Source organism: Nuphar pumila, chromosome 2 (genome assembly GCF_984573655.1).
Source record: "Nuphar pumila chromosome 2, dmNupPumi1.hap1.1, whole genome shotgun sequence".
Lineage (NCBI taxonomy): Eukaryota > Viridiplantae > Streptophyta > Magnoliopsida > Nymphaeales > Nymphaeaceae > Nuphar > Nuphar pumila.
In genome coordinates this window covers 67418201-67445072 of record NC_143250.1, presented here as the reverse complement: position 1 = coordinate 67445072, position 26872 = coordinate 67418201, and the positions used below count along the sequence as shown (strand labels likewise).

Genomic DNA, 26872 nt, shown 5'->3' with positions numbered 1-26872 from the left:
GAACGCCTATTAAAAGCCAAATCTGATTGAATTAATACGGCCATATAGATAAGGCCAAGAGGGAGGCAGCGACTTCCAAAAGATCTCCTAAATCTTAATCATGGGCGCCAATGAAAAAACAAAAATCCTGTTTTTCCAAGCGTCTCCACTCCCAGTTGGAATGGCGCGAAGGCAAAGAGCTATCATTAGACTTTAACAGCGTCCACGACTTCACCAAGATACAGAATTTTCTGGAATTTGGGTATTCCTAATAGTTCCAGATTCGCATTTTAGTTAAGATACACGTGGCTTCAGGCCAAAAGATAAGTATATATCTAAAATCTCAGATCACAATTCAAATTTGAAATCTAAGCAATCAAACGCCCACAAAATGTCATTGGCTCCAAAAATGAGCAGAAGTCAAATATTACAATTTCTCCTCATGCTAGGTTAATGATGTCAAGGGGCAATATACCCCCACCCCTGTGCACAGTCTGTGGTTAGCCAGGTGAAGGTCAACTGAACCACTGATAGCCCAATTACAACAGGATGGGCAACAGAAATTTACAATACCTCTAGGCCACGGACATAGCCACAACAGATAAGCGTTCTGGTTCTCAGCACACAGCTCAGAAAGTGATTCTCATCAAAAGCTATGTGAGTTTGGTACAAGCTAATAAAATTCTATCACTTTCCTTGTGAGATGGAGCAATGCATTCAAATTACTAGACAGACTGCTTTAGGTCCATCAAATCTTTCCCCGTGTCTTCAAGCTCGATTTCTTGAGCAGCCTCCTGATCATCACCTTGTTCTCTGTTTTCTTTGCTCGCTTGTTTGCCAGAAAACTCCTCCTTCAGCCTTTGCAGCTCGGATTCCTTCTTCTCCAGTCTCTGCCGCAAAATTCTCACCTGGGAATACCACATTTTTCACTTCAAAGTGCACACTTTACATCAATACGAAAGAATTTGATTCTCTTGGAATCTTTGGCAAATGTACAACATATTGAGGATACTATCGAATTTTTACGTGAAATGTTAGAAAGGGTTATTATTGTAAAACACTTCACAAAAGGCTTAAGAAATCGAAGTGTTCAGCAATTGTTCAAGCCCCATGAGGGTTATCACCCAGCTTGCCACAGAGAGAGAGAGAGAGAGAGAGAGACAATCATCAAAAAAATAGGAAAGACCTTATTGGGAACTTGCAGTAGAACCAGGGCGAAGCCCTTTTTATATTTTTGGTTGTTGACGTGATTCAAACATAGACCTTCGGATAGTGCAATTTAACCAGCTACCATATTTGGGATTGAATGATATAAGCTGGATAGTTAGGTCACACTATTATAACCAAAGGGTCACAAGGTCCAAATGCCAACTGAAGTGGGTTATCCCTCAGGATGCCTATCATTAAGAAAAGACTAATTTATTCAACATCACTAGAGGAAAGACATTATTTGCAAAGAAAGGTACATCAGTGCCAGAACCAGGGTACTGGAACTGCTACTTGCATGTGGAAAACCCATTTCTTGAGAAACGATATAAGAAACATGAAACTTAATGTTTCTGAAACTTGTGAGACACGTTCCTCATAGAAAGAGAAGCATGTTTTTCATCACATGTAAAACGTATTTGCTTTATATGAGAAACACATTTCCTATGCATTTCACTTGAATAAGAAATCTTTTTTCTACAAAAAAGTTGAGACGTGTTAAGTTTTCTAGTTAATTGTTTTCAAGAAATATATTTGTTTACATACTTTTAATGTAAAAAAATGTAACGTGCCAGATAAAAAGAGAATCTCATAATTTAATGTAAGCACACTATTATTTCTCTTTTGATTCTATTCTATCCAAATCTACAGCCTTAAATATTTTATGAAGATATTTAATATTTGATTAAAAGTAACCCAACTGTACACTCATTTACATGAAGTATAATCAACTTGTGTAATTGTTCTATCGTTCTAATCTAGGTATTCACATACTTGTAAATTAATTTATTAATTCTTATTGGTTACCACTTACCATAATGTTGGTAAACAAGTTTGTGTAGATTTATAATATTCTTCATATATATCACCATATTTAGACTTCACACACATTTTCTATTTCACGAGCCTAATGTTTTCCCTTTCTGCTTCCCAAAACTTTCCCTGTTTCCATTTCCCTTCCTGACAACCTTAGGAACTAACTGTAAGCATTTGAATTATTCCTTTGTGAATCAAAGGATACATCTAGTCCACTAGTAAAATGGAGTCAGTTCCCACTTTCTTAAAGCCATAGTCAAAAAAAAACACAGCGGCAAGTTGTGTTAAGTCCTAAAATGCAGATACGTAGCACATGAAGGAATCATGCAGTAACAAACTTGATACCAACTCCCACAAGGTATTGAAGCCTCCATCTTTTTGAGTTTGGATTGAGGACATTGTAGTTCTTGTTGGAAGATAAAAAAGTAAAAACAACTCACTGTAAGCATTTGAATTATTCCTTTGTGAATCAAAGGATACATCTACTCCACTAGTAAAATGGAGTCAGTTCCCGCTTTGTTAAAGCCATAGTAAAAAAACAGCTACAAATTGTGTTAAGTCCTAAAATGCAGGTACGTAGCACATGAAGGAACCATGCAGCAACAAAATTGGTGCTAACTCCCACAAGGTATTGAAGCCTCAATCTTTTTGAGTTTGGATTGAGGACATTGTAGTTCTTGTTAGAAGATAAAAAAGTAAAAACAACTCTACAAAACCATCAAAACAGCATGCTCCAAATCAGTGACAAAAAAAATCATTCTCAGGATTTACACGGGAAACACACAATGATTTCCAAATTTTGCTTTGTGGGGAAAATATTTGGAAATCTCAGTGAATTAAAACATAAGCAAAAACTGTAAAAATAAATAAATAAAAATAGAAGCCATAAGCTTTGCAATAAAATCATGATACGATCATTACACCAAGAACAGGCAATCACTTGAATTCATCACAATTTTATCAGGAATTTCATGTTTACTAAAATTATCAAAATAAATTCAAAAATTGCCAATATTAATCACTAATCTCCAAAACGACAAATTAAGAACAAGTACACATGGATATAAGAATTTACCATTTCATTTGATTTTTCGACACTTTCATTGAGTTCATCCGTATAGTCATAAAGTCCTATAAAGCAGAGATCAAACAAAAATAATTTCCTTAGGGGTGAATAACAAAAATAGTAATGTAATTATAACAACTGAATAACTAGAACCATCAAATTAGACAACTATATAGTCTAGCTAAAGCATGATACCTAATAAGAACTCTAATTTCTGTTTACAGAGGAAGATAAGCCACATAAACTTCAAAAAAATCCAACAGAGCATTTTCTGAAATTCTTTTACAGCCATATTCTAGAAAAGAAAACAGATAAATCAAGAAATGGAGTGTTCAAAGGATTTAAAAATTTTAGCTTTTGGAGGCAGAAGATTATATGGCAAAGCAACAGAACCTCATTATCCTTGTGCATCCCTATTTGTATACAATTCTTGACCCTCGTAGTTGGATGGATATTGACCAGATATTGAATCCTGTCTGAAATCCTACACATGCTGCATAAACCTCTCAGGACACCAAAAATGCTCCTGCATTTGCTCAGTACCACCAAGGCTCCATAAACACAACCCAGATGATGAATAAATTCATGCATATGCAATCAACCAGCAATAACCATCAAAACTTTTGCTGGAAAACAAGTATGGCAGGTTGATGTGATCTGCAGGAAACCTTCATTATTTCATATCACCTATACCAAGCAAATAACAATTGGCCCATGAATCTTTGTCACTTCTGCATAAAGTTATGCCACAACAGCATCACTTTAATCCAATGTTACAAATATCATTCTCGGAATATTTTTGGCAAGAGAATATCCTGGAAGACTTAAAACCTTTTCATTTTTTACAGGAATCTCACAGAATTATTAAAAAATAAATTAAATAATAAAGACAAAATAAAGGAAATTGAAAAAGAAAAGGCAAAAACACAACATAATAAAAGATCATGATTCTATGGTAATTTTCAATAAGATTTGCAAAAATTCTGAAGTTTAAAACCGAAAGCATGTTAACCAATAGAATATATTCATGGGACACAAACAGATGTTGATACAGTATCCCAGGATGACCAGTATCAATGACTGACTACTGGCCAAACTCCTCTTCGTAGCCTTCAGAATAACAATGGCAGGCAATCAAAGCAACTTGGTCTAAACAGACACACCTGCTAATCTTGTACATTGAAACGATACCCTCAGTTAGGCTGCAGGTGCCACCAGCCAAGCCTGAATATCAGCTCCGTAACACACGCCATGCTCGAGCTCAAGTTCACCAAGCTTGAGTTCAGTTAGCCCAAGCTCGAGTCAAACCACTTAATAGAAAACCTTCATTTTTACTTTATAAAAAAGGTGAGAAGCAGGATTTGAACCCATTATCTCTTAACTTGAGGGAGAACAACATTACCATTGCACCACTATTGCCACAAATGACTAACATCTACTAGACTATCTCACAGAGATTCGCCCAACAGGGTGCTGCACCCACGTCGACGCGACACGATGTGATTCGAGTGCAGCACCCGGTGCAGTCAAAATGACCGTGGGTGCGGTCAACCGCACCCAGGGTCATAACTGTCCAAAATGAACTCAGACAACTTTGACCGAGTCCATTTTGGACCCAAAAAAACTACGAAAGGGGGCTGGATGAGAGATTAGGGCAAACTCCCTCCCCCTTCTCCTCTCCTGCTCCTCTTCCACAGCGGAACTCCCCTATCCCTCCTCTCCGACGACGGCCTTCCCCAAGCCCTCCTCTCCTCCTCCTCCGACTGTAGGGTCTCTCTCTCTCTCTCTCTCTCTCTCTCTCTCTCTCTCTCTCTCTCTCTCTCTCTCTCTCTCTCCTTCTTCTTGTCTAGGTTCGGCTCTCATCCCTAGGCTTTCGGGGCTGGGTTCGACAGCTCCGCTAGGCTAGGTTTGGCTCCCATCCCTTGGTTGGGTTCGGTTATGTCAAACCCAGCACTTCTGCGTTGGGTTCAGCTTCCAGCCCTGGGCTGTCGAACACAGCCCTTCTGGGTTGGGTTTGGCTCCCAACCCTGGGCTGTCGAACCCAGCCCTACTGGGTTTAGTAATGTTGAACCCAAGGATTCGCCTCTACCGAACCCAGCCCTACTGGGTTTAGTAATGTTGAACCCAAGGGTTCGCCTCTACCGAATCCAGGCCTGCTGGGTTTGAGCAGAGCCAAACCTAGAAGTGTTGGGTTCGACAGAGCTGAACCCCTGGGTTGGGCTCTGTTGAGCTGAACCCCTAGGTTCAAGGTTCAACAGGGCTGGGTTCAGTAGAGCCAAACCAAGGGATGGCTTCGGCGAAGCTGAACTTCTGGGTTTTGTTAAAATGTAAACTGTAATATATATATATATATATATATATATATATATATATATATATATATATATATATTATTTAATATTATTATATTTTCTTTTATTATTTTTTTTTATTTTTCTTTATTTTCTTTTTTAGCATCTAGTTCAATAAAAACTAGATATTTGATCCAGTCAAGTTCCTGTTGGAACTTGACTGTGCAAATAGCTGTTGGACTGTAGTCCAACAGCTATAATAAATGTTGTTGGACTGTAGTCCAACAGCTATAATAAGAGACGTTGGAAGCTCTCCTCTCTCTTCCACTTTTTTGTATATATAGGGGTGAACCCCTTCAATGTAATTACTATGTTTTTTAAGCATTTTGTTCATGAATAAAGTATTATTTATTTTTCAAGTGTTCTTCCTTTTATACCCTTTCAAGGGTCATGCTTATAGTGTCTCCAATAGACACTTGTTTGTGAGTTATTCGTGCATTTGTTGAAGACCACTATTTCATTACATGGTATCAGAGCTACGAAATCCTTAGATCTTGAAGTGCTTCCGCCTCGATTTCCGTGCCACATTTACAAAAAGTGTTTCATCACCTTGTTCTTGGCTCAAGAAGATTTGTTTGAAGAAAGGCGAACTTGTGCTACAAAAAATTTTGGTTTTGTATCCTCTCTTATTCCCTTGTCTACTCTTTTTCTTTTCTTTTTATTTTTCTCTCTCTCTCTCCTCCTATTTATTCCTCTCTTACCCTTGTAAAAGATGGATGACAATGATAAGATCACCATCATTCCTATGAAGCTAAATGATACTAACTATGTAATGTGGGTTTCGATTATAAAGCACCACATTTGGGGAAAAGGTTTATGGGGTATAGTGGATGGTTCCGATTTGGAACTTAAACTATCTCTTACCAAGAAAGAGGGTGATAAAGAGGTTCCTCTAACGGAAGAAGAGAAGAGTAAGGCGTTAGCATAGACATGCAAAAATTATGTCATGGCTCATCAATAGCATAGACATTAAAAAATGCTCTAGTCTAGCTAAGTTTGAGCATGCCGATAAGGCTTGGGAATACCTCAAAAACATGTATTCCCTTAAAGATATTGCACATGCATGCAATTTACAAGACAAAGTTCGAACAATGACTCAAAAAGATAAAACTATTCGAGAATATTATAATGAGTTGTCCGAACTTTGGAAAGAGTTGACTCTTCTTGAGCCCAAATGGCATTGTGTCGAAGATATCGAGCTTCGCCAAAAGCAACTCGATATGGAACATTTCTATCAATTTGTGAATGGTCTAAGGCCGGAGTTTGAATCCACCAAATCGGCCCTATTACATCGTGGAAAAATTCCTTCTATTGTTGACACTATAGAAGAGCTCACTATGGAAGAAAATAGACTTAGAAAAAATACTCTAAAAGTTGATGATGACTCAGTTTTAGCTGTATCTAGACCGGGGAATCATACTCGTACTTACAAGCCGCCTCATTTTGAAAGGCAAAACGGCGACTTTGATAAAAGAAAAGTTATTTGTCATCATTGTCATGAACCGAAGCACTATAGGCCTCAATGTCCAAAGTTAAAAAGAAGAGAAGAAAAAAGAGTTGCATCTGTTGAATCCGAGTCAAAAGATCAAGATGCACCTGTGTCTATGGCTCAACTGATGGATATCCTTCAACCTCTTCTCAAAGAGGTATCCTCCTCAACCGAAGCCTCAACTGGAGCGGCAGTTGCATCTTTCTCCGGTCCAGGTAACTTTCTTTGGTTTTTAGATTCTCGTGCTTCTTTTCACATGACCCCAAATGTTAATAGTCTATCCGAATGTCTTAAAAATAACTCAAGTGTGTCAAAGGTTTTTACAGCCGATGGCACATCTCTTGAAGTAAAAGGAATATGATGTTTTGAAAATCTTCAAAAATCCAAAAAAAAATTTATCCCAGAAATTATATATATCCCTAAACTTAATTTGAATCTCTTATCTGTCTCGCAAATATCTGATTATGGATGTAATATCTCCTTCTCTTCTCATGCTTGTTGGGTACAGGATCGCCAGTCAGGGAAGCTGATTGGGGAAGGTCATAGAGAAGGAGGACTCTATTACATGAACTTTTTGGAATTACCCAAGAATGCATTTTGTTATAATATTCAGAAATTAGAATTGGATTTATGGCACAAAAGACTTGGCCATCCTCATATGTCTAAAATTCAATATTTTCCAAGTTTGGAAAAATTTTGTAATTCTGAAAAAAAAAATTGTAAAGACTGCATTCTTGGCAAAATGAAAAGGTTACCATTTCTTAGTAGAACTTTTGTTTCCTCATGACCACTTGAGTTAATACATTCGGATGTTTGAGGCCCCGCACCAGTTATTTTCAAAGGTGGGTTATACATATTATGTCATTTTTGTTGATGACTTTTCTAGACATGCTTGGATTTATTTTCTTAAACATAAATCTGATGTCTTTGCTAACTTCCAAATATTTCATAAAATGATTAAAAATAAGTTTCAAAATGATATTTCCGTGTTTCGCACTGATTCAGGGGGAGAGTTTATGTCCAACGAATTCAAAGACTATCTCAATTTACATGGTATTACACATCAAAGATCATGTCCACACACTCCACAGCAGAATGGCCTAGCCGAACGCAAACATCGGCACATTATAGAAACTACTAGGACATTGCTAACTGCAAATCAAGTTCCAAAAAGTTTTTGGGCCGAAGCGGTTCTAACTGTCACCTACCTCATTAATAGGATGCCATCTTCCTCATTAAATAATACAACTCCAATAGAAAAGCTTGTTAAATTAACTCCAGATTATTCTAGATTAAGAGTCTTTGGATGCAAATGGTTTGTTTTCACCAACAAAAATGACAAACTCTCTCCTTGTGCAATCCCATGTGCCTTTTTAGGATATGCTGATAATCAAAAAGGCTACAGGTGTTTCGATTTTCTTTTTTAGCATCTAGTTCAATAGAAACTAGATATTTGATCCAGTCAAGTTCCTGTTGGAACTTGACTGTGCAAATAGTTGTTGGACTGTAGTCCAACAGCTATAATAAATGTTGTTGCAGTCTAACGTCTCTTTTGGAGAGCTCAAAATGAGCTCTCCTCTCTCTTCCACTTTTTTGTATATATAGGGGTGAACCCCTTCAATGTAAATTACTATGCTTCTTAAGCATTTTGTTCATGAATAAAGTATTATTTATTTTTCAAGTGTTGTTCCTTTTATACCCTTTCAAGGGTCATGCTTGTAGTGTCTCCAATAGACACTTGTTTGTGAGTTATTCGTGCATTTGTTGAAGACCACCATTTCATTACAGGTTTGACTCTATCGAACGCACTGCTTATGCATGAATTTTATTTTATTTAGTTCTGCAGATATTTTAATAATTTTTCATTGTTTTAAAGATGAAAATAACGGATAAAAGGAAAAGACTTGCAAACAAAAGAAAAGAATTGTGTCATCATCCTCCCCACATGTAAGTTTTGTTGGTAGTGGTACTGATAGTGTTGATTATCGTCCGTTGGTTGCATCATGTGATGAGAGCCCACTGTGGGCACATGTGGATAAGCTTGAAAAAATTGGAGGTGATGGAAATAAAAGATTTCTATGCAAGCATTATGAGAGAAATTATGTTGGGTATTAGCAAGAGTTAAGGCTCATTTGTTGAAGATATCAGGACATGGCATTTAAGGATGCAAAAGAGTTGATAAAGCAATGCGGAGACAATACAAAAAAAAATACAAGATGAATATAAGAAGAAGAAGACAATGAGAGATTATTGTGCAATCAATATACCATTTTTAAGCCACCAAAAAGATGCTCAAAAAAAATGAATCTAAGACGTAGAGGAAGAGGAACGATACAAGCATCATTCAATAAATATGAAAGGGAGGAGATGGATAGAAAAATAAAAAGGTATTTTTATAATAGTTCACTTCCATTTAATGCAACTAGAAATCCTTATTGAAATGATTTAATTCCTTCACTGGCAAATTATAACTTGAGTGGTTATATACCTCCAAGCTCAGAAAAACTACGAACGATAATTTTTTGCATAAAACTGGGCAAATGTTGAGAGATTGTTAAAGATTAAGAATTTTATATGAGAACAAAATGAAGCTTTCATTGTTTCTAATGGTGGACAGATATTCAAAGGCGTCTACTGATTAATTTCATTGTTTCCTCGCTTAGTAGCCCAATATTCTTGAAAGTGGTTTATACACCTGAGCAATATAAGAATATTGAGTATTTGAAGGAGTTGTTTATAGAAGTAATAAAATAAGTGGGTGATCAGAAAGTAGTGCAAATCATCACAGACAACGCTCCAATTTATAAAAGTGCAGCATTGAGTTTGGAGGGTGAGTATCCTCACATTTTTTTAACTCCCTATATAGCACACAGCTTAAATCTAACCTTCAAGAGCATCTGCAACCCACAACAACAACTACGCCTTCATCCCAAAACAATTGGGGTCGGCAATATGAACCAAAAAAGAAAATTGTTCTGGGTATTCCCCATGAATCCTTCTCCTCCAATCATTTCTATCCAATGTCATGCCCTCGGTGAGGTTCAAAGCATTCATATCCTTTCCTATCACCTTCATTCATGTCTTCTTAGGCCTACCCTGACCTCTTTTAACTAATATATTTTCTCATTTCTCCATCCTTCTAACTGGAGCATCATTAGGCCTTCGTCGAATATGTCCAAACCACCGTAAACGATTCTCTCTCATCTTATTTATAATGGGTGCAATGCCTACCTTCTTACGTATATCCTCGTTCTGAATCTTATCTTTTATTGTATTTCCACACATCCATCTCAACATACGCATCTCAGCTACACTCATTTTTTGAATATGATGTCTCTTGGCAGCCCAACATTCCGTACCATATAGTAAAGCGAGCCTAATAGTCGTCCTATAAAACTTTTCCTTCAACCGCAATGGCATTCTACGATCGCACAACACTCCAGTTGCACTTTTCCATTTCATCTACCCAACCTTTATCCTATGATTTACATCTCCATCAATTTCTCCATACTTTTGAATGATAGATCCCAAATATTTGAAACAATCATCCACCAATATTTCTTGCTCACCAAGCTTCACTACACTCCCATCACTACTTTGTTGCTTACTAAACCGACATTCCATGTATTCTGTAAACCTCTTGCCTAGACTCATCAATCAAAACAATATCATCAGCAAACAACATACACCACGGCACATTTTCTTGAATTGATCTCATAAGCTCATCCATCACTATAGCAAATAGGAAAGGGCTTAAAGCAGATCCTTGATGTAACACAACCGTTATAGGAAAATTGGTTGTCACCACTCCACAAGTGCGGACATTCATTACTACCCTTTCATACATATATTTAATTATACTAATGTACTTGAGAGAAACACCTTTCTTCAGCATTGTCCACCAGAGAACGTCCCTAGGTACTCTATTGTATGCCTTCTCCAAATCAATAAAAACCATATGCAAATCTTTGTTCCTCTCTCTATTTCTCTCAATAGGTTGTCTAAGAAGATGTATAGCTTCCATAGTTGATCTTCCAGGCATAAAACCAAATTGATTCTCTGATATCATGACAACCTTCCTCAACCTAAACCCAACCACCCTCTCTAAAAGTTTCATAGTATGACTCATGAGTTTTATACCACGATAGTTTGTGCAATCTTATATATCACCTTTATTCTTATATAGAGGCACCAAAGTACTCTTCCTCCACTCATTAGGCATCTTATTTGTCCGCCAAATCTTGTTAAAAATATTTGTCAACCATGCTAAACCTTTCTCTCCCAAGCATTTCCAAGCCTCGATAGGTATATCATCTGGGCCAACTGCCCTTCTTGATTTCATTTTCTTCAAAGCCTCTGCAATTTCTTTCTTTTGAATCTTGCGCATGAAGTCACGATTCATCTCATGAAAAAGAATAGAGAAGTCTCCAAGATCTTGAGCATGACTTTCATTAAATAGCTTATCAAAATAATATTTTCATCTCTCCTTATTCTCCTCATCTTTGACTAAAACCCTTTGTGTTTCATCTTTAATACATCTAACCATACCCAGATCTCTCGATTTCCTATCTCTCATCTTTGCAAGCCTATAAATATCCTTCTCGACCTCTTTGGCATCTAACTTGTCATAAACCTCCTTATATACCTTATCCCTCGCGTTCCGAACTACTTTTTTAGCTTCCTTCTTTGTTATCATATACTTCTCCAAATTCTCATTATCACAACTCTTACTTAGATTTCTATAACACTCTCTTTTAACCTTAATAGCTAATTTGACATCCTCGTTCCACCACGATGTATCCTTACCTAGCGGTGCACTGCCTTTAGACTCACCCAATACCTCCTTAGCCACCTTTCTCATGCCACCCGCTATCTTATTCCATATTGATTCTGAATCATCCTCGAGACACCAATCAGCTTCCTTAACTACCTGCTCTACAAACATTTCTTGTTTAGCTCCTTTCAGTGCCCACCACTTAATTCTATGATCTATCCTATGTCTATCCCTTTTGCGGCATTGTCTAATTCTAAGATCTAAAATTAAGACTCCATGTTGTGTAGCTACACTTTCTCCCGGTATAACCTTACAATCGATGCAACAACCCCTATCTCTCTTTCTAAGTAGGAAAAAATCTATCTGACTCGTATTAACCCCACTTTTAAATGTTACTAGGTGAGACTCCCTCTTCCTAAACCAAATGTTTACTAAGATCATATCATAGGACAAACCAAAATCTAAAATCCTTTCTCCTATACTATAGCCTCCATGGATACTCTCAAATTCATCCCTACTAATGCCTACATGCCCATTAAGGTCATCGCCGACAAAAAACCTTTCTCCATAAGATATCCCTTGTACTACTCCATCTAAATCTTCCCAAAATTGACGCTTAATGGAATCATCTAAACCTACTTGAGGTGCATAAACACTAATAATATTAATAATACCCGTACCTAATACTAATTTAATAAGTAAAATCCTATCACCCTTGCTACGGACCTCAACTACATTATCTATAAACTCACGACTCATAACAATCCCTACTCCATTCCTATTCTTATTCCTATTCCTATTTATTCATGTATACCAAATCTTATATCCCCAAGGTTCTATCACTTTTGCTTTCTCACCTACCCATTTGGTCTCTTGTAGACATAAAATATCAATCTTTCTCCTACACATAACATCTACTAACTCTACCAACTTACCAGTTAAAGACCCTATGTTCCAAGTGGCTAACCTAATTTTATTGTCTTGGACTAACTTCTTTACCCCCACCCATCCAACAAAGTGAGGGAACCTTTGCCTATTTGCTTTCTCATCCTACCCATTTGGTCTCTTGTAGACATAAAATATCAATCTTTCTCCTACACATAACATCTACTAACTCTACCAACTTACCAGTTAAAGACCCTATGTTCCAAGTGGCTAACCTAATTTTATGGTCTTGGACTAACTTCTTTACCCCCACTCATCCAACAAAATGAGGGAACATTTGCCTATTTGACACCTCACCCAGGCGCCGGTGTGACGCGTCGCTTATGGGCGACGACCTAGCAACCCTTGCCCATTTATCACTGCCTCCGGGCCTACAGAGTACAGCGCGTCGCTCAGTAGGGAACGCCCCAACGAAATTCTCATATTGGTTCATATTCATAGGGTATGACTATGTTTTTATGCTGGCTGTCACAGGCCTACCGCAACCCTCCTCCTTTATCCGGACTTGAGACCGGCAGTGTATAACTAAACAGTTATACATCTGCAACCCAAAAGAAGAAAAAAAACACCAACATATGCTCTATGTTCATGGATTGAGAAATTAGAAAAAATGTCAAAAACATTAGAAATTTTGTTGTCAACCACCATCATGTTAATATCATATTTAATAGGCATTATGTTCCGAAATTGTTGAAGGTTGCTAAAACACGTATTGTGACTATCATTGTGATAGTGAAAAGAATTAAGGAAGTCAATAATACTTTGGTTAACATGGTGACGGATGATAATTGGACATTTTATCGTGCTGATGATGTTGCCAAGGCTCAAGAAATTAAGAAATTCATTATTGATGATGAGTTTTAAGATAGAGTCGTGTACTTGAGTTTACGTAACCTATTTAAAAAATGCTGAGAGAAGTTGATAAGGATGAGCTCATGTTTCACAAAGTTTACAAAATGTGAGATAATATGACTGAAAAATTCAAGTTACAGTTTTCAACATGATAGAAAAAGTCTTGATGATTCAGAATTTTTTAATCATATAAATTCAATTTTAGTTAGAAGATGGCATAAGAGCAACACTCTTTTGCATTGTATGGCAGATTCTCTCAAACTCAAATATTATGCAAAGAAGTGGCAGGAAGGTAGTGTTGCTCGTGTCCCTTCAAATTTAGACCCAGAGCTATCAAGGCATAGAAATATGTGTATGGCAAGACTTTATCGAGAATCGCATATTATAAAGCAAGTCACACAAGAGTTTGAAAATTTTTCCTCTTTGAGGTTATATGGACAGGCATTAATATCGAGAGAGGAGGAGGATATAGATCCTATCACATGGTGGTCAACATATATATCAGAAACACCTCTTCTCCAACGTCTTGCATTGAAATTGTTATCTCAGCCTGCTAGTTTATCTTATTGCGAAAGAAATTGGAGCATATATGCTTAAATCCACAACATAAAGAGAAACAAACTCACCAGCAAGCGTGCAGAGGATTTAGCCTTTGTTTATTCTCATATTTCATTACTTTCATGAACAAATGAAGAATACAGGTACTAATTGCTCTCTTAGTTATTTGACTATTTCGTAGTTTCTTCGTTTAAATATGAAATATTTAACATTTTTAAATTTTAATTGTAATGCAGACAAGGATCATCCAAATTTTGGAATGTAAACCCAGAGTAGTGTGACTTAGAAGGGGAGCATGATTTGAACATTATAAATATGGACTTATCTGAGTTTACTCTTCCTTTTTATGATGAAACAAAAAATTATTAGAATCATTACCTCATCGTCATATACATTGTATAGGATATACTTTTGGTATATAATTATGCATTGTTTGTTTCTTTTATTAGTATAATTTACTTCTTTTATGTTTTACTTGTTTAATTATTTGTTGTTTTCTTAATTCACTTAGCGTAGTCATAATATATTTAGGTTTAATTGTGGTGTTAGTTTTTATTGATGAAGAATAGCAATTGAAGATTGTAGTGTTGTGAAAAGCGTTGAGGCGTAGCGAGGCGCTCCACCAAAATTTGAGGCGAGGCGTAAGCCTCAAGGCATAAAGTGTAAGCCTCAATTTTTTTTTTTTAAACTATAAAAAATATCTAAAATTCTAAATAAATAAAAAATGCTTTATTGATGAAGCAACAACCAACAAGAAATAAAAAATCTCAAATAAATACTGAAAAAATATGAAATTAACATATAATCCAATGAATTCATATTCATATTCATATTCAATAAGATTTAACATATATAACTTGGGAACGAAGAGTATACAACTTCTTTTCTCCTTCTAATCTCTACTACAAAACTAATAAAATTTTCCAAGCCATACAAGATTTATACAATCTCGATATTGTACTTGCCAAACAATTCAAAGAGCATGGTGCTTAAACTTTTAAATGAACAAAAAAGTTATCTCAGCGTCATGCTTATGAGTACAGGAAATATTAAAGAGTATACAACTTTTTTTGTCTTGAATAACTCTGTTTCAAGTGAACTTGAAATCCTGTAATATGTGAGCAGTGAATGCAAAATTAAAGATTGCTAATAGGGTGCTTCGACCCACCAACTTTATTACTAATGCTACTGAATTCACCTTCTGGGAAAAAAGTGCTCGAGTTGTTGAAACCATAAAAAGAAAACATCATACTACTTCTGCCACTAAGGTTATCTTGAAAGAAAATATTGTCGTGGTATTAAAAAAAGTGCCAGATAATTTGTGATGCAAGGCTCCAAAATCTTTTTGGGAAGGCTCGTGTTGGGCATTTTGAAATGTTAAAACTTATCGAGTCTCACATTCTTATAAAGGAGACCTCTTCTCAAGTGCCAGTGAATGAAATCCAAGGAAGAAATGAAGATGATGAGACTGCACAAGTGGAGATTGAGGGAAGTGCAATGGCTAAGACAGGGTCAGATAAGAAACGTAGAACTAAGAAAAAGACCGAGGAGAGTATACCACAGGCTAATCTAAGTAATTATGCAGCAGTGAATGTGCACAACATAAACTTAATTTACTTGAGACGGAACTTGGTGGAGGATTTGCTAGATGATCTGGAGAAATTCCAGGACAAAATTGTTGGTTCATTTGTGAGAATCAGGATTTTTGGTTCGGGTAATAAGCAAGACATCTACAGGCTTGTACAAGTTGTAGGTAATCTTTCTTTCATTGTCAATGGATGTTTTGAACTTTGTCATTTGTTGATTATCCATTTTACAATTGTTTTATGTATCTAAAGAGAACATGGCATAATTGTTGATGTTGTTGCTACAGGTACTAACAGGGCACCCAAATTTTAACGCTAAAGGAGATTAGAACTCAACCGAACTGCAGACTGAAATTTCTCACAAAAAAATAACAGGCTTGTACAAGTTGTAGGTAATCTTTCTTTCATTGTCAATGGATGTTTTGAACTTTGTCATTTGTTGATTATCCATTTTACAATTGTTTTATGTATCTAAAGAGAACATGGCATAATTGTTGATGTTGTTGCTACAGGTACTAACAGGGCACCCAAATTTTAACGCTAAAGGAGATTAGAACTCAACCAAACTGCAGACTGAAATTTCTCACAAAAAAATAACAGAAAAGAAAAATATATACAAATATATAAAACATGTACCTCTCTTCTTCTTCTGAAACCCAAGCTCAGGTTAGGTTGACAGACGAGACGAAGAGAGGGGAGACACCGAGACGAGAAGTGGGAGACGAGTGAGAGACGAGTGAGGGACCGTGAGAGAGAGATGAGTGAGAGGCGAGTGAGGGACTACGAGAGACGAGTGAGGGACTGCATGCGAGAGAGAGATGAGCGAGAGACGAGAGAGAAACTGCAAGAGACGAGAGAGAGACTGCGAGACAAAATGAGAAATTAGGGGCCCCGACCCTAATTAGGGTCGGGCCCTGATTTAATAACATCTAACTTTTGGTCAAATGGGGGCTTTGACCCCCATTTGACCAACAAAAAGAGGCGCATATGCCTCACATTGAGGCGCATTTCGCCCCGAGGCGTACACCTCAAGGCGTGTGAGGCGTACGCCTCGAGGCTTTTACGCTTTATACCAGCGCCTCAAGGCACAAAGGCCCTCGCCTTGAGGCGATGAGCGCTTTTTGCGCCTTGAGGCGTGTTTTTAATAACACTGGTAGATTGTTAATTTGATTTATTGCATGTATGATGAATTGATGATATGATAGTTGTTTTTATTTCATTAGTGTTATTGTTAACTGTTAACAATTATATATAATTATATATATACCCTCCAGCACCCCCACACCCAAGGTTTTTTTAAAGTGCCGCATTGCTCTCAAACAAGTTTATCAAAGATCTTAAGAAGCTTAAGCTCAGGGTGAAGCCCGGCTTATTTAATTAAAGGAGCCTGCTTCAATTATTAAATGAAGGAACGGAAGCCAAGCCCAAAATCTTAAATGAGGTCAAGCTTTTTGCCCACCCCTGCCCCCAATACAACCCCCACACGACATAGAGATGCCAACTTCTTGCAAAGCAATTGACTATCTAGAGGTAATATGTACCTACTTAGAAGCAAGAACATATGCATTAAAAGGCTTCAAGAATACCACAAAACAGAAATCCTGCATTACATGATAGTAACCTTGGAACTGCTGCGTTAGTTCTGCATTCTGAGACTTCTGTAGAGCTAGTTTCATAGCCAACTCATGTATCTAGATTAAAGAGAAGAATAGGGTTAGAGTGCAGAAAATACTACCATCATTAAACAAAAACATGGCATTTGAATATAAACATCAAAAGCATGTCAAACCGAGGTTGCCCAACAAGCAAAAATGGGAAATGATAAGAAAAGCAGAAGAAGCGATGAGCAAAGCATTTTAAAAATTATAGGAAGCGAGAAGCAAAAAATCAATTTGAAAGAGAAAGGGAATAAAAAAGAAAGTAATATGAGAATCAAATGGGAAGCAAATTGGGAATCAAATGGGAAGTGAATAAAAACTAAAATAAAATGATTATTCTTAAATTTCATGATCTTTTTGTATAAAGTATAAACATTAATTTTTTTGTCAAATCTTAAAAATGTACACCAATTTAGATCAAGCACATGGGAAGTGAGTATAAAGCATGAGGAAGCACATAGAAAACATGAAAGAACATAAAGGAAGCATGTAGGAAGCATGAATAAAAAATGTAAGAAGATTAGAAGCATGAGAGAATCGAGATTCCTGTCAAGTTTCATAAGCAAGGAATATTGCGCTTCCGAAGCAAGTTTGTAGGAAGCGTGCTTCCCACCTATCTAAGAAGCTTTTTGTATTTCACCATCTAGATGACAGAATATCAAGAAAAATATAGAGTCTGTGTCAATTAATCTGACAGTACAATTAAATCAATAAAAATACTAGTTCATCATAATAAAGCACTTTACCAGCAGGAAGCGCTTGGATATGACAGAATGTGAATCAGGCAACTACCACATTGCCCTCATAAAAAAAAGAAACAATATTCTGAAAAACTTTGGATTTGTAGATCAACTAAGTCGCAAGCCAATAATGAGAATTTTTACTCAAACACAACCCATATTTACTGCTGCAAAACTGCAAAGTTTGGAAAGCATTTGAACCAGGTAACATGTGGCACCTCCCCAGAAAGTGTATTGTACAGAATTGAAATTTAGTTAGACAGATTTCTTTCTTGGCCGCAGTTAGTCTGGCGGGAGAATGGAGGGGTTGACCAGACCAAATAGGCAAGCAGAAGTCTTCAATGAGTTCAGGATCACGGCATACTGATGTGGCCATAGTTTTTCAGATCCACAAGGTTTTTAGAAAGCTCCCATGCCGCAAAAATATAAGTTAGATTAGGACACACACACACAAGAACACCCATACATATGTAAGTTTGTGCGAGCGAGTGAGTGTGAGAGAGATGATACGGTGTCATTTAACTCCACACACACACACATTTAACTCCACACCAGTGTTGTTAAAAGCACGCCTTGAGGCGCAAAACGTGCACCTCGCCTTCAGGTGAGGCCCTCTTCGCCTCAAGGCACCAGCCTAAGGCATGAAGAAGAAGAAGAAGAAGAATTTTTCAATTATATAATCAGTTTCTAAGAAAAAAAATCTATATAATCAGTTTCTCAATTATATATGTTATATATTTAATTAATCATATAAATCTGTGTGTATTTGTGTGGAAAACAGATATACATATATGTTAGGACATTATATTTTGTTGTTAATCCTGTTATGCTATGTAGTTTTTTTCAAAGCTATATAATTTTTTTCTAAGTTATATAATTAGTTTCTCAATTATATAATTAGTTTCTCAGTTATATAATCAGTTTCTTAGTTACTTTTTTATAGTTTTTTTTAATCAGTTTTTTTAATCCTGTTATGCTGTGTAGTTTTTTGCACAGCTATATAATTTGTTTCTAAGTTATATAATTAGTTTCTCAATTATATAATCAGTTTTTCAGTTATATAATCAGTTTCTCAATTACTTTTACATGTTAATCTCATATTTTTTAGTATTTATTTGAGATCTTCTATTTCTTAGGTTGTTGCTTCATCACTAAAGCATTTTTTATTTATTTGTATTTTTAGATATTTTTTATAGTTTTTTTTAGTTTTCAAAAACAAATTTTGAGGCTTACACCTCGCCTCAATTTTTGGTGGAACGCCTCGCTATGCCTCAACGCTTTTCACAACATTGCTCTACACAAGAACACGCATACATACATTTGTAAGTTTGTGAGAGTGAGAGTGTGAGTATGAGAGAGATGGCACGGTATCATTTAACTCCACACACACACACACACAATACAAATATAAATGTAAATTTGTTTTCTTATTTTTTTAATATGGAAAATGCTTAGCTGACCTATTATGTTAGAAACTAGTCCAAACACAAATTTGATGCCAGTGGGAAAGTGTGACCTTTTTTTCTCCAGAATCTCCTTTCCCTTGTTACTGCACAAAACAGCTCAAAGCTTTGCAGACATGGCAACAAGGCAATATTATGATTTCTAAGTTCTACATATAATCCCTGCCCACCATGACCACACCACTCTGTGCATGCATACACGCATCAGCATAAACCAAATTTATAATAGTTTATTTCCAGTAATAAGATCCAGTATTGAAAACACATGGATAAATAGGAATATTACTGATCTGCTAATATATATCGAACAAATAGCAATAAGGATTCCAAGTACCTTTCCTTCTGAGGCCATCATTCCAATCTCTTCATTTTCCTCTTGCAATGTCCTACATTTGGCCACTAACATCTTCCCCATCTTGCTTTGAGGGGTAAAATTCACTGCAGCAACATTGTCCTTCAACTCTTTTACTTTCTTCTCTTTCTCTTCAACCAAAGTCTTCCATTGTTAAAAGCACGTATGGAAAGTGAAAACCCCAAGAAGAAAAGATCGTCAGCTTTTTATCACAATAGCCTCAATGAATAACTAACTTGATAATCTTCTGTGCTTTCATAAGTATCATTGGAAAAATAATAAGCACGCAGGAGGGACATATCCAGAAACAACCATAACAACAAGAAATTGAGTCTACCCTACTCTCGTTCCTGCAAAAACTGTGTCATGGAAGGGAGAAATAGCATACAAGACAAATTTTTATTTGAGAACTGAAATTAAAATAAGCAGGCAAAACCATCTAGTTTAAAGTTGAAAATAATTTCCATGTATAATGGACTATAAGGTATAACCAATATTATAACATATAGATCATATTCATGACATTCAAGTAAGCACCTTTAGACGTGTGAACTCCTCATGAATGGCAGGGTCAAGCAGCAACCTTCTAGCCTGCAGTGCATAAGATACCATCAATGTTATCTCACAAAGCTAACTACAGTATCAATATCTTGTCACCACACATCCACATGAAAATCAGGTTTCCAGTAACATACGGCAATCTTATGACAAATGGATAAAAACCTGCACCTGTTCAGTTTGAATGATTACCATAGACAACCAACTATAAACCAGCTTATTGTAGTAAACAAACATGAAACATGAATAAAAGAATTTGTGGCTATACCATGGCAGCCTATATACACTAACGGTCTCCACGCGGAATGCAGGAAACTGGTGGGGTTGGCACAAACTCCAAGACTTTTGAGATCTGGTTCAACCAAATAAAACCAATCCTTTTGACTAGCACCATTTTGTCATCAGATTGCCTGGAAATCCAATGGCATCCTACTAGTTTTATAGCCAATCTAATAATCAAGGCACCGGGAAAGGCTAAAGTCTATAACAAGCTTGACAGACAAGTGTACACAAACATAAAGAAAAAATTGGTCACTTCACAAGGAAAATTTTTGAAATGTTATAGGTTTTTGATCATGCATAATTTATTAATAATTTTATACATTTTGTATGCTTGATATACTGCAAAATTAGCATTAAAAACCCATGTTTAACTGATATTTGTGCATTGTGCTGCAGGGTAGCATTTGATCTCAATTACAGAAAAAAATAAACAAGTTGGACCCACGTGAGTTCTTTTTAGAAAATTTCAATTTTCATTAACAGGTTTTTAGAAATTACTTTTTAAAATAGGAAGTTTTGTAAAATTCTGGAAAATTAAGACGCTTTTAGAAAAAAATCTGAAAACACCCCCTAACCCTAATTAACTTTATAAATATGATGATTTAGAGAGAGAGGGGGTCTTTCCCTCATAGAAAAACATGCCCCTCTCTCTCCCTCTCTCTCTCTCTCACAATCGGCCCCCTCCCCTCTCTTTCTTCTTTCTCCTAACCACTTTTTTCTTCATTTCTATTCCTCTTCCTCGCCAGTTTGGAGTCTCTTTTCTTGGATAGGAGGTGCGGTGATACACGTTGATAGCGGGAGGAAGGCCGCTCTGTTCTCCCCAATCCATCGGAGGCGAACCCCATGTGCGCTTCTTCTCCCCCTTCTCTTTACATATTGCTGCATATAGGTAGTGTTATTCATTGCTGCATGTATTAGTTTTTTTTATATGTTAGTTTGCTGCGTAGTACAGATTTTTGCTTAATTTATTTTCACAGCATAGGTTAGTTGTTGTTTTTTGCTTAAATAAAAAACAAAAAATAAATAAAAAAAAGGGAAGGGGTTGATTTCTAATATCTGTTCAGGTCGACCAGATCTATCACTCAGATCTGGCCGACCAGATTAGCCAGCAAGATCAGGCCAGCCCGACCTGATGACCCCCTTTACTTATGCGCTTCCGGTAACTCTGGTCCAAACCACCGTAAACGATTCTCTCTCATCTTATTTTCAATGGATGCAACGCGTACCTTCTTACGTATCTTCTCGTTTCGAATCTTATCTTTTATTGTATTTCCACACATCCATATAAGCATACGCATCTCAGCTACACTCATTTTTTGAATATGATGTCTCTTGGCAGCCCAACATTTCGTACCATATAGTAAAGCGGGCCTAATTGTCGTCCTATAAAACTTTTCCTTCAACCGCAATGGCATTCTATGATCGCACAACACTCCAGTTGAACTTTTTCATTTCATCCACCCAACCTTTATCCTATGATTTACATCTCCATCAATTTCTCTGTACTTTTGAATGATAGATCCCAAATATTTGAAACAGTCATCCACCGGTATTTCTTGCTCACCAAGCTTCACTACACTCTCATCACTACTTCGTTGCTTACTAAACCGACATTCCATATATTTTGTCTTACTCTTACTCAACCTAAAACCTCTTGCTTCCAATGTCTGTCTGCATAATTCTAAAATAGAAAATATGAGTATTTGAAAAAATAACACAAAATAGAAAAGTTTATTCCTGATGAATTTAACTGATACTAGAATTTTCATTAAGGTAAAAAATAAACAATGAAAGCATATAAAATTTCTTCAAATGCTAAACATGATAATAAAATTAGAGCAAATGAGTGCGTGAGTTTGAGGAAATTGGTAAGAAAAGGAAAATCATCTATTAAACTTTTACCCACCTGAGAAAGAAAATGTTCATTGCAGTTCTACTTACTATTATTAAAATGTGATGATAATGATTTGAAAGTGATTACCTTTTTTGCAACAAAAAAAAACGGAATATGGTTGATATACGAGAAGATTGACGAAGTGTACCATTTAAAATTCCCAAAACCACAGTTTGGGTAGGTGTGTGTGAATAACAAAATTTTATGAGCATAGAAAGGATAAAACAAATTTAAAATTTCATAGAAATTTTATGAGCATAGAAAGGATAAAAACAAATTTAAAATTTCTTAGATTGACTTTTGAAATGTCCGGTAGTATTGAGCTATGTCACATAGGTACGGGTGTGGGTGCCGATGGGTCACTTTAAAAAAACTTGGGTGCGGGGAGGATATATATATATATAATTTTTAACAGTTTTAAGTTAACACTATGTGTATTTGTGTACATTTATGTATTTATATATATAATATAGATAAAAATGGACTTGATTAGGGTCAACAGAATCTACTTTTGGATAGAAATGGACCTCAGTGTGGTTGACTTCACCTAACACAAAGGAAGCCGTGTCCAAGTGCACACGGGTGTGGTGCCCTGTTAGAAGAGTCCGTGTGACATAGGTATTGAGAAATCTTGAAAGGTAATTTTTCAAATGCCCCTCCCGTGTCCATATAACAAATTTCTACAGGAATTTCAATGCATAAGATATGCCAAACTGTTTCAAGATATTACAAGGATCCATGCATGATCTACAAAAAACCATTAACTATCCATAAGTCCATCCATCTATGCTTATCGAGATAGTTCTGCTAGAGTTTTACTATCCAATGAACAACAAAGAATGACAAGAAAGGCTACCACAAAACCACATTCAAACGAAATATTCCATAAAATCATAAACCACGCAGTTGCTTATCAAGTTATCAGCTAACATGAAGAGCAGGTGCAAAAACAGGAAACCGAGCACATCATTAATGCTCCCTTATGTGTACACCTGAATGCAGCACAAAGATGGGACAACAACAACAACAACAACTACTACTACTACGCCTTCATCCCAAAACAATTGGGGTCGGCAATATGAACCACAAAGATGGGAAAACATACTAAAATTACCAACCTCATCTCAGTGAGGTACAGTACCAGGGAGTATAACATTACTAGAAGGCATAATCAGCATGATCAGTCAGCAATATCTTGATGAGGTCACAGAATATTTTCTCTTTTGTTATTAATCTCGAAAAAATCTTGACATTACCAAGGAAAACACAAAGCATGGTATACAAAAAAAGACAGATTTTAGCACTATTTTTTCACAACAATATATAAAAGGTAGAAAATTTAACAATACGTTCAAAAATAAGGGATGAGAAAAGGTATCATATGTAAAATTCAGAAAAAACCAAAACAATAATAAAAAACATTTTACTTAACTCTCAGCTAATCCAAATATAAAAATGCATCCAAAAGCAATACTTTTTTTACTGCAATAAAGGAATATAGAAAAACACATGACAACACTCTAAATAAGTTTGAACAACATCATGAACATCATTCATTGGTAACGTGAAACAAATGACACCTGCATTGACGGTGGCCTCATTTGTGCCTTCAGATCCCGAACAGCAGACTGCAATGTTAGCAAATTAATGTGAAAGCTTCAGTCCAAATATGAAAAATATGAACTACAATGGCATCCCCTAGTTCAAGGCAATAAAGAACACAGAGAGCAACATCATTGATATATGCATATTCAACTTATAAAGGTACATAAATGCCATGCAATAGGATATTTTAAGCACAATGAGGCAATGGGAAATAAAAAATGTCTCAAAGAAAATTATTATCAAAGTTTTGGCAGTGGTGGTGGTGATGATGGTGAAATGGTGGTAATGGTGATGATGGTGAAGAAGTGGTGATGGTGGGGACGGTGGTGATGGTGATGATGTTGGTGGTGATGGTGATGATGTTGGTGGTGATGGTGATGATGTTGGTGGTAAAGAAGTTGTAGTGGTGATTGTGATGGTACATGATGGAACACAAGAAAATTAGTAGTGGTAGGAAAAAGAGACATTACAACCCTCTTGTTAAAAAAAAGAGGTGCTTTCTCTTTATTTTTATAAAATAAATAAATAAATAAATAAAAGTAATACAACCAAGCACAAAACATGCTATTTAAAATAAACATAAATAGCAAGAAGCTTTTTATAAAAACATCCAAATGGGGTGTATATGTCAAGGAATCAGCATAGGACACAGCAGGATGGAAAATGTCTATCCATAGCAAAATGTCACCTTTAGTTCAGCAATTTCCTGCTCCCTTTTAGCAAAAGTGACAACAAAAGCAGCTTCCTTCTTCTTTGCTTTCTCGAGCTGATCAAACCAACAAGATCAACAAATAAATAGGAAAATCATGGCATTGCCTATTCAGATTGCAACACTGAAGAGACCAACCTGCTCCTTCAATGACTCCTCAGAAGATCTCAAATTCTGTAAATAGTTTACCACCAATCCCGGCTCTATAGTGACAAATTCTCATAATCAGTATGCCTGAACATCAACACAAAACTTCACGAAAAGAAAAGGCAACAAAGAACCCATTCTTGGCTTTTAAGAATCACTCAGTCAAACCAAAAGAAATAATATTAATGTTGAAGAGCCACAGACCAGGATATGAGCCCGAAGGAATAGCAGGATCATTTTGAAATGCAGAATGCCACTTCTGGATTTCTGATTTGGTTGTCTCAAGCTCTGTCTGAAATGAACAAGAGGAATTTCCTTTAGAGAAAAAGGAAAAATCACGCTGATCAAAACCTTGAATGCAGCCAGATAATCATGACAAGGAATGTCCCAGCATATGCAAGTTGAGGAAACAAAACTCATTAGCCAAATGCCAATAGAAACAATGGGATCTTACCACAAATTCATAATTTCGATAAGACAAAGGATGACTCCTCTGTATTTCTAGAAACAATATAACATTAGCATTCATGTAGTAAAAGCATCGATGATCATATATTATAATCTATATGTGGTGATGCCACCTTCTTTTGCATAAAATACATGTTTTACATACACAACAGTTAGTGGACATGCCTAGCTGAAAAGCACATTTTTGTGAAAAACCAACAGATTTTTTGAAAAGAAGAACCCGTTAAGAATATACATGCATTTCCCTATTTTTCAGTCTATCACATATCACAGAGTATCGATCATGAGTAGTCCATGATGCAGAGTCGAAAGGAAGAAACAAGATTATGGCTTAAAAGATTGGTTCAGAACAATGTAATGGACAAACTGGCAAAAGTTTCTATTTCTACTATAAAATGCATTTGTAGTTTGTACTGAGGAAGGACTAAGTATATTTACAACAGATACACAAGCTGGGCCCTAGCCAACCAGCTTAATGTCAATCGACTGTTAAAGTGAAAGACAGAATTTCAACATGTAAGGTTACATATTCATTTTGGACTGTCTGGGATAGATGCACATAATGCATTTGCCAGGCTATACTAGACTCCACTAGATCTGTGTGACCACCCAAGACATCTAGGTCCAATAATCCAACTTGTTTGCGTATGCATATCTGAAAGAACACTTAACTACAATTGCCCATGATTGTAATAAAGCATACATGATTGTAAACAATATTAAAATATCTTGCTGTATCTTTAAGCATGCAGAGACAATAAGATACCTGATAAAATGATATTTGTGTTAAATTGTATATATTAGGATTTGTGTGTATATATATATATATATATAGATATAGATATAGATATATATATTCTGTCATTGTGATAGGTTATAACCATTAGGGGTATTTTGGTCTTTCAGTCCATGTAATAGACTGTGTCCACTAGGGGCACTTTACTCCTTTGTATGTTCTTATTTTTATTTTCTTTATTTCTGTCTTTTATTTTCCTTGTAAAGGCTTAATAGTCATTGACCATTATAGCTGTTGGGAGCTCCCAACAGCTATATTTATAGCCGTTGGGAGCATCCCAACAGATATAAGTGGTCTCCTTTGTATATATAAAGGGTGTCACTCCTTTTATTATGGATGCTTGTTCTCAAGCACATTTGAATATATAAAATCTTATATTTTTATAGTGTTCCAAGCCCATAAGAGGCTATTGTGCCTGTGATTTGTATTGATCCATAACTGGTCTTTGCTTGTGCTCTCTTTGTATGATTGTAAGCCCATAAGAGGCACCTTATTGTGTATTTTTCATTCCATTACAATTTGCATGCCAGTTACAATCATAGACAGCAGGAATGAACTTTCTATTACAGTCCCAATTG

General features: G+C 36.1%; 1 protein-coding gene across 3 annotated transcripts in view; it reads right to left on the bottom strand.

Moving 5' to 3' along the window:
- Positions 1-289: 289 nt before the first annotated feature.
- LOC149845658 (FKBP12-interacting protein of 37 kDa-like) overlaps positions 290-26872 on the bottom strand; it is a 32573-nt gene continuing 5990 nt past the window's right edge. The window contains exons 6-14 of one of the 3 annotated variants that reach the window (XM_089995896.1): positions 25235-25322; positions 25022-25086; positions 24863-24940; positions 24150-24197; positions 20373-20426; positions 19818-19979; positions 17233-17313; positions 3077-3132; positions 290-887 (exon numbers count right to left, since the gene is read on the bottom strand). In XM_089995896.1, coding sequence (XP_089852022.1) covers positions 884-887; positions 3077-3132; positions 17233-17313; positions 19818-19979; positions 20373-20426; positions 24150-24197; positions 24863-24940; positions 25022-25086; positions 25235-25322 — 636 coding nt within the window. In that variant the 3' untranslated portion in view covers positions 290-883. The remainder of the gene's footprint in view (positions 888-3076; positions 3133-17232; positions 17314-19817; positions 19980-20372; positions 20427-24149; positions 24198-24862; positions 24941-25021; positions 25087-25234; positions 25323-26872) is intronic. The other 2 variants (XM_089995895.1, XM_089995897.1) reach the window with 2 other exon arrangements.